The sequence below is a fragment of the Myxocyprinus asiaticus genome, chromosome 34 (genome assembly GCF_019703515.2).
Source record: "Myxocyprinus asiaticus isolate MX2 ecotype Aquarium Trade chromosome 34, UBuf_Myxa_2, whole genome shotgun sequence".
NCBI lineage: Eukaryota > Metazoa > Chordata > Actinopteri > Cypriniformes > Catostomidae > Myxocyprinus > Myxocyprinus asiaticus.
This window is the reverse complement of record NC_059377.1, coordinates 33,342,213-33,359,602: the sequence shown is the minus strand read 5'-3', so window position 1 is coordinate 33,359,602 and position 17,390 is coordinate 33,342,213. Positions and strand designations below refer to the sequence as shown.

Here is a 17,390-nt window from a genome sequence, read left to right as displayed (position 1 = left end):
AAAAAAAAACACAAAGACAATGTTAAACTTCATTTAATGAACCAAATAGCTTTCAGCAGTGTTTGATATAATGGCAAGTGATTTTCTAGTACCAAATTAGCAATTTAGCATAATTACTCAAGGATAAGGTGTTGGAGTGATGGCAGCTGGAAATGGGGCCTGTCTAAATTTGATCAAAAATGACATTTTTCAAATAGTGATGGTGCTGTTTTTTACATCAGTAATGTCCTGACAATACTTTGTGATCAGTTGAATGCCACTTTGGTAAATTAAAGTACCAATTTCCTTCCGAAACAGCAAAATGTGTATATTATTCTAAACTTTTGGCTGCCAGAATATATATATATATATATATATATATATAGTATGTATAGTATCCTTGGCCTCCCTTACAGACACATATTCTGATTTACTATTAAAAATAAACTACAAATTTCGATTTTAAAATATATTCCTATGCATAATTTTATGATATAATAATCATTATTAGCGTATCTGTTTGTACACATAAACAAATAGCCTAACGATAGGCCTTCTATAGGCTTATGTATTATAACAATGTATTATGCCTTGAAAAAGCCATCAAATATTAATTCTATCTAATAGGTATCCTATGATGCTTTCAAAATGAGTTTTCAAGCGTGAATTTAATGATGTTCATTCCTAGGTTAATTAATTTAGGAAACAGCATGAGCGTGCAATCTGAATAAGAGTGCGTCATACACATAAATCTCACGAGGAGAAGATCATAAAGTGTTTCATCAGACTTCGTTCCCCCGCGACACTAGTAAACCTCCATCCCCTCCCTTCCCCTCTCCTCGCCAGTGTTGCTTGGCTGAGAGGCGCGCCGCACTTTGAGGCGACCGGAGTATACAGCGCGTGGGTGGATCAGGATGAACCTCTCATTTAATTAGCGGAGCACGGAGAAGCCAGGAATGCCAGCGAAACGGTGCAGAGAGAAGGTAGGTGACTCCTTTATTTTTTAGTTTACGATGACATAAAAGACGGCGTAACCGATGAAACATTAGAAAGATAGCGTCTTTTTTCCGCTGCTTTTCGTCCTGACTACTTTTCTGAGACTGGAAAACAAGAAACCGCTTCACGATTCTGTTCAGTTGCTGTTTTGTACATCTTGAAATAAAACGTTAAAAGTGTTGTTGTTTGATTTAGGCACACTTTTAGAGTTTTCGCGTGATGGGGCATGAGTCGCGGAACATTTTGGTCGTGAAAAGGCTTATGAACATTAAGAAAAAATCAATACAAACATCAAGTGGAAGGGGCCGTTCACACAGAAGTCGTTTTTGCGTCTGTTTCTGCGCTGCTAAACAATAGTGTTTTTAAGCGCCGCGTTTTTTAGACGCCGTGTCAAATTAAGGAGAACTTCAACTTTTAAAAACGCGTCTCGAGACACCGGAGTTCGTGGCGCTGCGTCTAGCGTTTTAAGAGCAAAGGACGTGTTCGGTGTGAACGGCCCCTTAGTGAGCAATTATCCTTTTTTTCATATTTAATAATTAAATGGCGACTCTACGATAACTAATCTCTGCCATAACTAGTCTACTGAGACGATAACACGGTTGCAACTAACTATTTTCTTACATATTTGAGACTGAAATGGTTTTATTGTGCATTTATAATTAATTTGTAAGTTTCCCATTGCAGGGATGCAATAGCATACACGCTATGAGATGAACGTACGAAAATAAGGTTCAAATGGCCGATCTTAAAGTCCTTTTCTGCGGTCAGGATGTTGTTCAGACTGACCACAGGGACATCGACTGGTCCCTTAAAGATCAGCAAAGCCATCACTCAATGTGCACGGATGAAAGAGCTCTTTCCAATGAAGAGTGCTGCCAGGCGTGTCTGGAGGAGAATGTTAATGAAGAGAAGGGCGTTTCAGAACCATGGACAGCGACTCTGGCGATTGGACGACTCCGCAAACTGAATGAATGGGGATTTGATGAAGAGGTTGAGATATGTTACGACGAGGAGTTTGAAACCGAATTTCCTGGTGTGACTGACGTTTCTGACCAAAAGGACAATCAGCTGTTAGCAGACGAGACCAACTACGACAACTTCAGTTGGAGTTCGTCTAGAGATCTCCAAGATGTCCCAGAGTGTTCCTTGCTGCCGGTTGACGATTTCATGGTGGATTCATCGGAAAAGTCAGTGGATTATGGATTTATAGGTGCTGTTACTTTTTTAGTTACGGGCATATCCTTGGTTGTGATCTCCTACACGGTCCCACATGATGTCAAAGTGAATCCTGACACTGTATCTGCCCGAGAGATGGAACACTTGGAGCGAGAGAATGCCCGGGTGGGTGCTCACCTGGACAGGTGTGTGATTGCAGGGTTGTGCCTCCTTACACTTGGAGGTGTGGTGCTATCAACCTTGCTCATGATTTCCATGTATAAAGGAGAGATGTTTAGGAGACAAGCTTTTGCTTACTCCAAACACCAAGCCAGACTTTACGGCTCTATCAATTTTAGGGGTGGCGGAAGCCCGACTGGTGCCCCTTCACTTTTGTCCCTGGATGAAGACGAAGGTCCTGTTGAAAAAGAAGAAATTTGAACTAACAAGGCTGAATTGCTCCTTTCCAAGCTGTGGTGTGGGCCAGTTATCGTTTCTCATTTTCCAAGCTCAACTAAAACAATCTCTTGTCAGTTCTTCAAGTACAAAACAGAAATACTGTGATTAAAGGTGATACACTGTAAAAATGAGTTAATATCTGAATCTACTGATTTTATTCAAGTCAACACATTTTAATATGACTGAATTAAGCATACTGTATTGGGTTCCACCAAAGAATGTACTTTTGAAGGGTCAGATCAGGTAGAAATAGCTCTTGACAATGCATATTTACACATTTTACAATACATTAAATAGACAATTAAAGGGATAGTTCGCGCAAAAATTTAAATTCTGTCATTATTTACCTTCATTTACCCTTATGTTGTTCTAAACCCATATTAATTTCTTTCTTCATTGAATCACAAAAGGAGATGTAAGGTAGAGTGTTAGCCTCAGTCACCATAAAATAGAAGTGAATAGAAAGAAAGACATATGGGTGTTGGAAAAACATGAGGGCGAGTAAATAATGAAAGAATTTTCATTTGTGGGTGAACTAACCCTTTAAATATACATTTAAGAAAATGTAACACAAAAATAACAACATATCTGAGTCCTGCTTATGTGAACAATGTGTTTGTGTGAGTTTGAGCATTTTCCAAAGCATATGTTGTTGTAAATATACAGCATGCTTTACAAGTGCAGTTGCATAAGCATCTTCTTTGGTGTGATTAATTTCTTTGGTTGTGGGTTTTACTTTTGTCAGCCAGACGGCATGCAACTAACTTGCCATGTGCGCATTTGTGTTTTACTTACAAGTCAGTTGTCACATTGGAAAAGTAAAAAAGTGTTTTCTTTTTTTTTTTTTTGCTTGGCAGTCTATGATTGTAAAAGCTGAGTTAATCACCAGTCATCGTATGAATACCTCTCCCCAAATAGGATGGACAGATTCATTCAAATGCATCTGAAGTCAATAGAATATATACATTTGCATTCACATTTACATTAAAATATACATGGCAAATCGCCATGAAATTTTTTTTGTGAGCTTTGTTTATTTAAAGAATATCTGAGCTCATAATGCACATGGGATACAGGAAATGTGTGAACAGATGTCTATCTCTCTCTCTCTCTCTTTCTCTAATACTCATCAACACACCCGTGTACTAGAGCAGTCTCGAGGGAAATGAGTGCTCTATGTTTCTCCTTCCCAACAGCAACTAACCTCATTAGAGTTACACATCATATCATGTAATGAGCTGAAAGAACACAATGCCGAATGCTGCAAAAGGCAAACAAAACCGGTACTTAAATTCTCATATCCCCCAAAGCACAACTGTTAGAAACAAGAAAAGGGGAATTAATTGAAAAAGGTCTAGTATTTAAAGGGATAGTTCACCGAAAAATGAAAATTCTGTCATCATTTACTCACCTTCATGTTGTTCCAAACCCATATGACCTTCATTTTTTCTATTTGTCAAAAGGAGATGTTAGGCAGTATGTTAGTCTCAATCACAATTCACTGCCATTGCATCGAACTTCCATACAATGTAAGTGAATGGTGACTGAGGCAGACAGTCCCTAACATTCTGCCTTCCATCTCCTTTTGTGTTCCAAGGAAAATAAAAGTCATATGCATGCAGTCATCCCTATCCTTAAGTTAAAAAATTGCTATTGAGCCTTTGAACAAGTACTGGCCTCTTTTGGTGCTTCAGCTGGGAAGTGCTGTTCATGGCAGCTTCCATATAAGAAACGCTTACTGAGGGCCGGATCAGATTATCCCTCTCTCTACACCAGCACTGCAGTTCCATGACACCAAAGATCCCTGACACCAGTGGGATTCTTTTCATCTCCTTTCTGCGTGACAGCACATGCACAAGTGTTTTAACGACTCCCTGCGTGTCTGTTTGCGTGATAACATTTACTTATGGGGATCTTTCACATTTAAACAAATCCTTGGAGAAAATTGCAGCTATTAAAACCACAGGTTACTAACATCAGCCAAGGTTTTAATAAAGCTGAATGGTTCCCTGTCAAAGAGTGTTTCAATAATGCCCTTGATGGGGCGAAGATGGTGGGGGAGGGAGTGGAAAGGGGCTTCCAAACAGGAATGTGTTTTTATATGGTTTTTAGTGGTTGTGCACAGCAATGTTGACATCTAAAACTTTCAATCTGTCATCATTTACACAACATTTACATGAATGCATTTGACAGATGCTTTATTCATAGCGAGTCAAAATATACAGAGAAATATACATAGAATGCATGTTCCTTATTGCAGTTTCCAGGTGAAATTAACACTAGAATTGCTACAAAAACACATTTTATTCCCTTACAAATACAAATAACAAGTGAACAGGCGATTACAGTATCTGCTCATAAAAAACCTACTTTTCGCTCTGTTCCTCACACAGTGATACCTTATGAAATCAAAACACTTTTACTATAGTGCATGACTTGTAAGGCGATACATTTTAACATTTGCATTACATAAACAACTACATTTACAAGCTTGTTCGACAGTGATGAACTTGCACGGTATCTCAACTGATGGAGCATTGTACTTGCGATGTATAGGACTGGGGAACGTGTCCTGGAGGGCATCTGAGTCGACAAGTGAGCTGAAGTGTCATAGAAGCACCACAAAATGATGTGGTTGCTTTAGCATTAGTGTTTTTCATCTCACATTTGCTTTTTATGACACTATTTGATTTAGGTTCAAGGTTTAGGGTATGGAAGTAGATTTTGTTGATTTAAAACTCGATAGAGCATTAATCTTAAAGGAATATTCCTGATTCAATACAAGTTAAGATAGTCGACAACATTTGTGGCATAATGTTAATTATCACAAAAATGTATTTCAAATCCCTTCTTTTCTTTAAAAGAAGCAAAAATCGAGGTTATAATGAGGCACTTACAATGGAAGTGAATGGTGCCAATTTTTGAAGGATTTAAAGGCAGAAATGTGAAGCTTATAATTTTATAAAAGCACTTACATTATTTCTTCTTTTAAAACGCATGATTTATTTGAGTTGTAAAGTTGTTTAAATTGTAAATTTTACAGTCATTTTAGGGTGTTTTAGGGTTTGTTAACATGAAATCGATTGCAACGAAGATGTAAAAGTGATTATAACTTTACTGAGAAAAGGTTAGTAAGCAATTTTATCGCACTAAAATCATGTTAACATGCATATTGTTTATGTCTTGTGGCTATACTTTTGAAATAGTAAGTATTTATACATTTAAGGATTGGTCCTATTCATTTCCATTATAAGATCCTCACTGTAACCCAAATTTGTGCTTTTTTTTTTTTAAAGAAAAGGAGGGGCAAGACAAATGAATATTTGTTGTAATCAATATTATGCCGCAAATGCGGTCGATTGAGCTTAACTTGTATAGAACCCCAGAATATTCCTTTAAAAAACCTTATCTGTTTGGAAGAAAATTGCCGCAAAACCAAGTAATATCATAACATTTTTGCTATGATATTACGTGGTTTTGCAGCAATTTTCTTGAAAACAATTTCTGCCGCCACAGTAATTTTCATGAGATCAGACTGGAATATCAGTATGTGCGTTCCCTGGAATTGAACCCTTGATCTTGGTTTTACTAGTGCCGTACTCTACCAGTTGAGCTACGGGAACACAAAAACACAAAACTGAATTTGAGAGTCTTTCTCTCTCTCTCTCTCTCTCTCTATCTCTCTCTCTGTCTCTCTCTCTCTCTCTCTATCTATCCCATCTTCCTGTCTCTCACTTTGTTTCTTTCTTGTGTCACTCTATCCAGCACTCAGTATAATAACTCAATCACTTAGGGCCGCTGGCATCAGGAAATGGGGCTAAATTGATTAAGGGGTCAGCAAGGGTCAGGAAGTGGGTGTGGTAGTTGTCTCAAGGGACAGAGATATGGTATGCTTATTCTGTGCAAATGTATTGTGTGGCACATACACTCAACACATAGCTGTTGCCATATAGTAAGTTGTTTCTGCTGCAGTGACATTCCAACATGTCAGCTTCCTCTATTCTTCAGTCCAAGGACATTCAGAGTGAAAAGCCCACAAACATAACTGTCTCTGAGTTACAGATGGAGTTGTCAGCTATATGTCAGTCGGCCAGCTCATTCCCACTGTTTTGCTGTTTTTTGGATGTTTGTTGTAATTATTTGGCAGGCAAGTCATTTGAACATTCTTCACAATTTGTGCTGTTTAATAGCCTGCTAAACAAAATGATTCTAGTTACCTAGAGTGTGTTGCATAGCAACAGTAAAAAATTAAATGCTATTCAAAAAGTCAGAATACAGAGCGATGACCATGAGGCAAATTATCTGCGGTGAAAATGTGCTAGTTCATCATTTACTGCTCTGATTCAGGAGTCCGTTGTGTGTAATAGAGATCAAAGAATGAAGTCAACAGCCTTAGTCACAAGGCTACAGGAAATGGACAGTCGGGTAAAGAGGTGCATAGTAATGTAGCTGCTGTGTGTATTTAATGGGTTCTGGATTGAGAGTATAACATTAGCCACATAGTTTCTCAAGTTAGGTGCGAGTAGGAAGAAAAGAACACCTTGGGAAAAAAACCGGCCTTAATAGCAGCAGTGCTCTATAGATAATTTCTGGAACTCATACTGTGCCATATACAGTAGATGATGAATTACTGTGACCTTAATATAGTAGATTTAGGGGGAGAGATTTTGCACAGTTTGCATGAATACCACAACAGACTCCAAGAGGAAAACAAAAGTGTTTAGAGGGCTTAAAGGAATGTTCCAGGTCCAGAGGAAGTTAAGCTCAATCAACAGAATTTGTGGCATAATATTGATTAAAACAAAAAATGCTTTTGATCCATCATTTGTTTAAAAAAAATAAATAAAAAAAGCAGTTCTCATTTGTTTATAACAAAAGCAGTTACAGTAAGGCACTTAAAATGGAAGCAAATGGGGCCACTCCTTAAGGGCTAAAATACACACAGTTTTAAAAGTATAGCTACAAGATATAAACATTACACCTGTTTAAGGGATAGTTCACTCCAAAATGAATTTTTTTTCATCATTTACTCACCCTCATGCAATCCCAGATGTGTATGACTTTTTTCTGCTGAACACAAACAAAGATTTTTAGAAGAATATCTCAGCTCTCTAGGTGCATACAATGCAAGTGAATGGTGACCAAAACTTTGAAAGTCCAAAAAAGCATATAAAGGCAGCATTAAAGTAATCCGTTTGACTCCACTGGTTAAATCAATATCATCAGAAGCAATATGGTAGGTGTGGGTGAGAAAAAGATAAATATTGAAGTCCTTTTATACAATAAATCTCCACTTTCACTTTCACATTCTGCTTCTTTTCTTCTTGTCGATTCAGACATTCTTTGTGCATAACCTCCACCTACTGGGCAGGGAGGAGAATTTATAGCAAAAAATTACTTACATTTTGAAGATATAGATTTAATCACTGGAGTCGTATGGATTACTTTTATGCTGCCTTTATGTGCTTCTTGGACATTCAAATTTCTGGCCACCATTCACATGCATTGTTTAGACCTACATAGCTAAAATATTATTCTAAATATCTTTTTTTTTTTTTTCAGCAGAAGAAAGAAAGTCATTCACATCTGGGATGGCATGGTACCCGAGCACCCATCTTCTCACTGGTTTCCAGAGTGATTTCTTTACCCGTATTCTTCAGGTAATGAGTCCCCTGGGAGTTGTGGCACCTTTAATATACCAGCAGAGATAAAGAGGAGTTGGGGGTGGCAGGTGAAGCTTAAATAAAAGAAGCTTACCTTACAATAGATGTCAACAACTTTCCCTCTGTGACTATATAAAAAAATCTCAAAAGTATGTCAGAACAAATACTTTTCAACCATAAAAAGTCATGATGACACTAGTACCAGCAAAGAATTTATATCTGTTTCACCAACAGTGATTGCCTCACCTTGTTCGTGACTTCCTGCGCCTGTCATTCCTCTGTATGTATAGATGTGCACTGATTGGTTGGTGAGTTAATGAGAGAGCCAGCTGGGATCGTGTTTGCGTCGCCCACACAGCAGTGTCCCTTGTTTTCTCTCCTGTCCTGTTAAGGGCACATATCCATAGTAACCCAGTTTCCCTTGTTGCTAAGGAAAAAATACCACTGAGGTTCGAATATGTGTAACATCAGTTCTGTAGTCGATACTCTGTTAGTTAAAAGGTTAACTTAGCCTTAATTGGTGTTTCTACTTTTAAGCCTTAAAGGAATGTTCTAGGTTCTATCCAAAATAAGCTCAATCAACAACATTTGTTGCATAATGTTGATTACCACAAAAAAACAATTCCACTCAACCCTTGCTTATTTATATATATATATATATATATATATATATATATATATATATATATATATATATATATATTAAAAAAAGCATAAAAACATGGTTTGTAATGCACTTACAATGGCAGTGAATGGGGCCAGTCTGGAAACATTAAAATAGTTGTAATATAAGATATTAATTTACGCAGATAAGGTTGGCAAGTGATTTTATCACATTAAAATCATGTTAACACATATAATGTTGTGGTAATACTTTTGAAACAGTGTGTTTTTAATGTTTATAGACTGCCCCATTCACTTCTATTGCAAATGTCTTACTGTAACTGTGATTTTTGCTTTTTTTAAATAGGGAGATGTCTTTAAAATTCAATACCCAATCTCAGCAAACTATTTTAAACAGTTGCCACAATAGTAATAGACATTTTTCAACTGATTTCATTGGTCTAAGTTTGTTCAGGTAGATAGGGCACATCATTTTACAGAGGCTGGAGGGGAAAACATAAGATTAGTGTCCTGGCAGTCAAACTGCACAGTTCATGTAATGCCACAGTACATTTTTGTAATGCAGTGTTATTTATACAAATTATAAATGATTGCAACTAAATTAAAAGAGCACAGTTCTTTGTTTACAATGATGGTTTTGCTATACATTTTCACTGGCCCATTTTAGCTGAACGCATGGCCCATTTTATCTTAACACAGCAATGATGACACGGAGGGGGACTTTTGACATTTAAATAGCACTTGGGCTAAAACATGTGCGTAGACAGTTTAATGCCGTCTAAAAGATGCTTTACTAAAAAGTGGCCCACTTTAGCTGTCGAAATTATTTTTTGGTGATATAACAACATTATGCCACACATGCTGTCAAAATGATGTTGTATTGAACCCAGAGAATTCTTCTGAAAGCCTGTTAAAATACTTTCTCTTGTCCCAGCGTAGACAAGTATAAGCCAAACGTATGTTCATTTCCACGAAAATTCTAAATACTGCGATGCCCTTTCAAAACATAGCATTATTAGATTGAGAATCCAACCAATGGCGTGAGGTTGGGGCAGGGCTATTTGTTTGTCAAACAATAGGAGACAGGGGGAGTGTTTGGGAAAACCTGTTTGAAAACAGTAATTATTTTCGCAATTCCATTTGTTTGGCACAGAAATTTGACGCTTCACCATTAATGAAAACAAGTTCTGGTTGTGGATTGCCATCATAACAAAACAGACCCAGTGGCATGAACATTGTTTTTTTCCTGAAACTGCTTATACCGTTTAAAAGAGACTGAATAAAATTGGGGAATAGCCTCAGAGAACTCATTAATGTGCATATGGAATCTAGACAGTGATGGATTGCACACAATGTTGGAGACAGTGAAGTCTTATCAAGTTTTCATGAGCAGGGCAGGTGATCTGTCAGGCAATGTGTGCAAATCATTCCCTTTTATGCGCAGAATGAAAAGCGCTGACTCATGACATCATCAAGTGGGGAATTTCAAAAGCGGAGTGGGTGTGTGGACGTCTATATCGAAATGAGGAACTTCATAACCCACAAACCATAATTCAACAAGATGCATAATTTAACAGTGAGAGCAGAGTAAGATTAATATCACAGTGAGAAAGCTTTACTTACTTTCTTTTGATTTATGCTGCTATTATACTGAATGGTGGGTTCCTCTAAGGTTTTGTCAGTAGGGTTTGGGGCAAGGAGATGTGACGTTTCCATCTGATATTGATCTAGTTTTTAAGTGCTCCGGGTACTTTGGTTGTATTAAGGGCGTACTCACACTAGGCCCGGTTGCCTAGTACCATGCCCAAGCGTGATTGTCCACTTAATGTTCCAGGCCTGAGCATGCTTACGTCAATACGATACGACTTTTTGTTTTGAAGAAAACAGATCAACACAATTGAGTCCATCATTGTAATGTTACTTTGTGGCTTATTTTGAGTCGTTTGGGGCACGGTGACACACGGCCCTCTCACATGCTTAATTGCTGACAGCATCGTACCACTGGAATTTGTCCTTTACATCCGACGAGCTGCCAGATTTACTCCGATACTGTAAATACCTTCAGATACTGAACCCGCAGTTTTTTCAGCTTGTCACGTCATTGCTAAATGGTTCTTTGGTATCCATGAGCACGAAGATAGTCACGAGTTTTACCAAATATCTCATAGTTCTTGTGTGTTGTATCCAGTTGTTCCTGTATACTCTCGTCTGCCCAAATTTACAGTAAACACTGCACCTATGCCGTAGACCAAAGTGATCCCTTTGCCCAGTCGCATCATTGTCGTCATGTTTTGAGTTCCGTGCTCGGTCACTGTTAGTGATCACACTAGATGCGTACCATGCCTGAGCCAACGGAACCATGCCTGAGCCCACCACTTCAAGCGGGCCAAGGCATGGTTCAGCATACCGTGCCTGGGCATGGTACGGAGCGATCACACTAGTCAAACAAATTGGACTTTGGGGGTCAAACGTGCTCAGGCACGGTACAGATTGCCTAGTGTGAGTACACCCTAAGTATAGTAGTGTTTAAGACCAGTCTCCTTTTGAAAAGACCACCACTGCTGGTCATCAGCATATGTTGTGTTTTTTATGCTGGTCCCCAGCATAGGATGCTGGTGTGCTGGCATTAGCCACTATCATCACCTAACAGAATTGCAAAAATAATATATAGTATATATTTTTTAATGATTGTTCCTACACTCCTCCCATCTTCCATTGATTGGACAAAAGTCCCCAAACTTATGCCACTGATAGAGCCAATTTTTGCAAAGTTAAGGCGTCAATATTGGCCACGTATAGTGTGTTAGCATTAGCATTAGCACCATGAATGCAGAATTTATGTAAACATGACAAATCTAACATTTTGAACATGATGTCTTCTCAGCTCCCGGGGGATTATGGGATCTGCATTTTACTTTAAATCATAGTCGAGTGGTTGGTTAAAACAGCTTCTTTTACTGATCTCATGTGGATTATATTCATAGAATGAGGCATATAGTAATTGATAACACATTGTCACATGGTTAATGTTTTACATGTTTGCTGCTATGTCCGAATATCCATACTTCCCAACTATATAGTATGCCAAAAACAGTTTGTCAATGGAGTAGTATGTCTGAATCCTCAGTATTCATAAAACAGTTTATGAGAAATACCTGGATGACCTATTATTTACGATCCCGTAATCCCCCAGGAGCTGAGGAGACGTCATGTTCAGAATGCTAGATTTAAAAGAACAGCGGTGAATGGAAATTTTCAGTCTTTTCAACTGTAAGCGCTATACAGTATATACCAAGAAAGTTGTTCCTTGTGCTTAAATGCTGCTTAGATTAAAACCAGAGTAGATTATTTTTTGCTGTTGTTCTCATCCAGAGTTTTCCTGAGCAACTACTGGGTGTCGCCATGATGATTCTAAATGCCTTTTTTCTGGTCTAAAGCTAACCGAAACAAGCGATCTAGACAGAGAAAAACAACCATTTAAGTGTTATTTGGAATAAATATAAATTTCACGCTCAATTTGATTTCAACTTGTGCAGTTGTTGGCTGTCATAACAACTCAAAGTAGTTAATGACGTATCTAACCTCGGACCATCAACATACTCGTGTGAGGCACTGTTTAAAAAAAAAAGTCATCTTGACTATGTGAATTATCAGCACTATATAGCCACATGTTTTTTGACAGTTTCTACAAATGTAATACTTACCCGCCAAGAATATGCTCAGATGTGGGTGAAAACACTGGAGACCAGAAATATAAAACATGCGAAACGTGGAATACTTTTGTGTTCGGGAAAAGGTGGATTACGCTTATATTTGCATCAAGGGTCAACACCAACACCCCAGGTGAATTATGTTCAGAATGTCTTTCGACAAGACAGCATGCATCTCATATACTCACTGAGAACTTTATTAGGAACACCTGTACCCCTACTTATTTATGCTATTGTCTAAACAGCCAATCATGTGGCAGCAGTGCAGTGCATAAAATCATTCAGATACGGGTCAGGAGCTTCAGTTAATGTTCACATCAACCATCAGAATGGGGAAAAATGAGATCTCAGTGATTTCGACCATGGCATGATTGTTGGTGCCAGATGAGCTGGTTTGAGTATTCCTGTAACTGCCGATCTCCTGGGATTTTCATGCACAACAGTTTCTAGAGTTTACTCAGAATGGAAAGAGATCAATGGAGAATTGCCAGACTGGTTCGAACTGACAGAAAGACTGAGGTAACTCAGATAACTCCTCTGTACAGCTGTTGTGAGCAGAATAAGATCTCAGAATGTACAACACGTCAAACCTTGAGGCAGATGGGCTACAACAACAGAAGACCACAGGCACTTTATTTGGACCATAGGGTTCCTAATATAGTGCTCAGTGAGCAGTCTTCCCCACAGGGTTTTGTGAGACTGTGGTGAGTGGACCCCGGACCCTCTAGGGGGTTCCGGGGGCATGGTCCCCTGGAACAAAAATTTTGTACATTTTAAAGTTTCATTTACTTGTGCTCTTGTAAACAATTTTGCGCTCTAGTAGTAATTTAATCATAAACACATTGGTTGTATAGATATGAATGGTGAAGACATGGCAAAAAAGTCACACCCATAAAGCATAAACGAGACGGAGTTAACGCAATTCACAAATGGTCAAAACACAAAATCGACTACAGCATACATTTGAGAAAGTGCTCGACATTAAGCATTGCCATGTGCTTTTCCTGTGGACAAGTAAATTGGTGATTCACTTCACTTGTCTGAGAAAAAAGGACATTTAAGTTACATGCTCAAGTAACATGTCAAAGTTTATTTTGTATATTTTTCTGAAATTATGATCATTGCCCAACCTAATAGTGCAATCAACTCAATTCTCTGCGACAGAAATGTAAACTGCACTGTAGGGGAGGAAGCTATTGTCATATGGTAATTATTTTATGTTATGTATGGTAGTCAAATAAAGAAAAGCAGGGGTGCTCACCCTTCTATGGAATGAGATCAACTTTTTCATCATGTTATTGCAGCAAGATCTACCATGTACAAAAAGGGCTATACATTATCACAATACCAAAATTTCAGTAGTCGGTAGTGAAATTCTCGATACCAGCTTCAAAACCACAGCAAATAATAACAATAAATTATATGTTAATTATGGAAGAATGGTTTCAAGTTCTTATGTAATTACACTATGTAACACAATTTTTGTTCCTGAGTAGTAAGTGTTATTTCCTAATTGCTTATGCCTCAAAAGTATAGAAAATGGCTGTTATTCCCCACAAACTTTGCTTTTGTGTCTAGGACAGTGATCTTTTGAAATTTACCTTTTTCCAATGAGAAAACGGGCGAATTTGTGTCTTTTCGTTCACATAAAGTCAGAAAAAAACAACATATGAATCCAAAATCCTTCTTTATCTGTGGTCCGACAAAGACACCGGCTTTGACCTTTGCCTCAGATAGCTTAGAGAAGAAGTCTTGTAGGCCAACTCCTTATCTAGAGCTCTGACAAATTGTTTCATAAGGCCCAATCTGATGTGCAGTGGTGGCATCAGCACCTTCCGGGGGTCCACCAGTGGCTCCCACTTGAGATTGTTCCTAACCACATAGAACTCGGTCCGCTGTGGCCAGTCCCGCCTGTGGTAATGTGCCTTGGTGTCCCTGCTGTCCCAAAGGCAAAGATAGCAGGGAAACTTGGTCAAACCACTTTGGAGACTCATCAGGAATGCCACCATTTTGAAGTCTCCTATGACCTTCCAGCCGTACTCATCATACTTCAAGGCGTCCAGCAAGGTCTTGATGCTGTTGTAATCCTCTTTGAAGTGCACCAAGTGAGCCAGGGGAAGAGATGGGTATTTGTTACCATTATGGACCAGCACGGCTTTGAATATTACTTTAGTATAAATACATGTTAATTTGGATTCATATGCTTTTTCTGACTTTATGTGAACGAAAAAACACAAATTCACCCGTTTTCTCATTGGAAATAGGTACATTTCAAAATAGCACTGTCCTGGTCACAAAAGTAAAGTTTGTGGGGAATAATAGCCATTTTCTATACTTTTAAGGCATAAGCAATTAGGAAATAACACTTACTACCCAGGAAAAAAAAAACAAAAATAATAATAATAATAATAATAATAATTTGTTACACAGTGTTATTCAAGACTAGTAAACAGTTAATAATAAAATAACAATAAAAAACAGCAATGAACAGAAATAGATTAAAAATAATATAATTTTTTTTTTTAAGAAAATCCAGTGCTTTTTTAACAGCTTTAAAAGTTTTTAACAGCAGTGAGCTAAACATTCAAAGTGAAATGCAACATAAAACTACTACTGGTCTTCACTCTATGATTATAATAGATAAATACTTTTAAAGTTACCCAGTCAAGAGCAGTGAGTGTTTTCTCATTTTCTTGTTATGGTTGTTTGATTATTATTATGACACACTAGATGGGGTTGGGGGGGAGTCTAGGTAATTCATGGGAAACACTGGTGAGTGTACGTTACCCTAAATGTCCAAATGTTTGCAAACAGTATGCCATTGCTCGGGTGTTTTGTATTTTGACCTTCTTTGTAGCTCTGAGTGAAGAACTTCGCTGTGAGTGTACCGGAGCCTTTCAAGTAGATATAGCTGCAGGCCAAGATATCCAAATGAACCAGGAATATTCCTTTAACTAATGTTAACAAATACAACCATATTTTAAAGTGTTACTGCTTAAACAGGGTGCTCAAACAAACAGAGCCATGATTTGATAGCTCCACAATGTTAACACATTTTGGGGCAACCAACCTACAAATGGCTTTCTAGTAGTCTCTATTAAATTTGCATAGGAGTAAGTATTTTAACTTCGAAAAAATTACACACTTCAGCTTTAACAAGCTTTACAAGCAAGACCTTCTTGGTCAACCAGCTTCACATTTTTTGCTCGTGATCTTCATAAGTAAGACCACAAACCAGCTCTACCTTGCATAAACAAAGCTGAACCAGCATGTAAATTCATGCTAGCATAAGTTGGCATTTTCAGTAGAGTCATCCTATACACATTACTAGGCTTCTTATCATAGCAAGACTAACATCATTTTTTATTCCAGTGATGTATAAAACCATTTCTAATAGCAATACACTCAGTCGAAAATGTCACAAAGTGTCCTTTGATTTAGATGAAAAGGCTGCACTGCTACAGAGTCAGCGCTTTTGAAAGAACCCTGTATCTGTTCTGTTTCTCGTTGATGACTCATGACCTGCTAGGCTTTTCACATCTGCAATCAAGGCTTACAGACACTTTTTCCCAAGGATTCGGTTCAGTCTAGCAACCAAATGCACGGATGGGTTATTTATTTGTCCCTTAAGGATGATCTTCTGTCAGTGATACCCATCAATAATGAACACATTCACATGGAAACTGCCGGAGGACAAAATCTTATGTCCACGCCTCCCAGGCAAGAAGCACCCCCACAGTCTTTTGGTTACCATGTCCGTGGAGCACCTTCAACCTGCTCCTGAAGCTGTCCAGAATAAATGAAGCCATCTGTCAAACTTGTGCTTTTATGAGGCATAGAGGAAAATGTTATGGGAAAAGTAGTGATAAAAATCACAAGCGTGAAAATAGCCACAATGGAGTTGAAACAGAAGTGAGATTAATGAGGTGGAGCAGCTCTGAGAATATCTGGTATGGTTACAGGTTAGTTAAACCTGACCTCCTTTGTAATGCAGATAATTCTCCTTCCTTGTTCTATTTCTCTCTCACTCTCTCTGCTAAATGAGCCCCTTATAGCCGTATAATTGTGAATACTAAATTAACCTCTCCTTCATGCTGTATGATAAAAAGTTAGTCTACTATTTCGCTGTTATCATGGCAGTGGATGAAATCCGTCACATTTATTGGAATAATTGAGTTACCATGAGATAATCTGTGTTACCATGGTGATATTTTGGTTTTCATATCACAGTGTTTCATATTGTCTTGACTTCAGCATTCGCAGTTCACCAAAATTCAATCCATTCTAAGAGTAAAATGAATTACTTAAAAATATATGACTGCTATACTTCTTTCATAGTTTATTCACACTAATTCCATTCCAGATGTGTATGACTTTCTTCAGCAGAACACACACACACACACACACACACACACATACTCACACACACACACACACACACACTCACACACACAATATTTAAGGAAGAATATCTCAGCTCACCTTTTGGTCCATAAAAAGCAAGTGAATGGTAACCAAAACTTTAAAGCTCCACAAAGCACACAAAGGCAGCATTAAAGTAATGCATATGACTCTAGTGGTTAAATACATATTTTCTTAAGTGATCTAATCGATTTTGGGTGACAAGCAGACCAAAATATACAGTAACTCCTTTTCATTGTATATCTTGCCATTGCAGTCTTTTGGCCTGATAACGATTTTAAGCTTGATTACACTTTCTAGAGTTTGCCGCATGCGCAGAGCACTAGGAAGTGTAATCGAGCTTGAAATCATGATCGTCAACGAGACTGCTGATGTCAAGATT

At 38.0% G+C, this 17,390-nt stretch overlaps 1 protein-coding gene across 1 annotated transcript; it reads left to right on the top strand.

Annotated features, from left to right (window-relative positions):
• The first annotated feature begins 887 nt into the window (after window positions 1-887).
• Window positions 888-3,485, top strand: LOC127425285 (transmembrane protein 74-like). The gene is made up of 2 exons (XM_051671054.1): window positions 888-962; window positions 1,660-3,485. Exon 2 carries the CDS (start codon window positions 1,711-1,713, stop codon window positions 2,569-2,571), a length of 861 nt encoding a protein of 286 aa, XP_051527014.1. The 5' UTR covers window positions 888-962; window positions 1,660-1,710; the 3' UTR covers window positions 2,572-3,485.
• The last annotated feature ends 13,905 nt before the right edge of the window (window positions 3,486-17,390 follow it).

What these genes read in the sequence shown, in the direction of transcription:
- LOC127425285 (XM_051671054.1), top strand. Translation starts at nt 1,711, where the DNA reads ATGGCCGATCTTAAAGTCCTTTTCTGCGGTCAGGATGTTGTTCAGACT.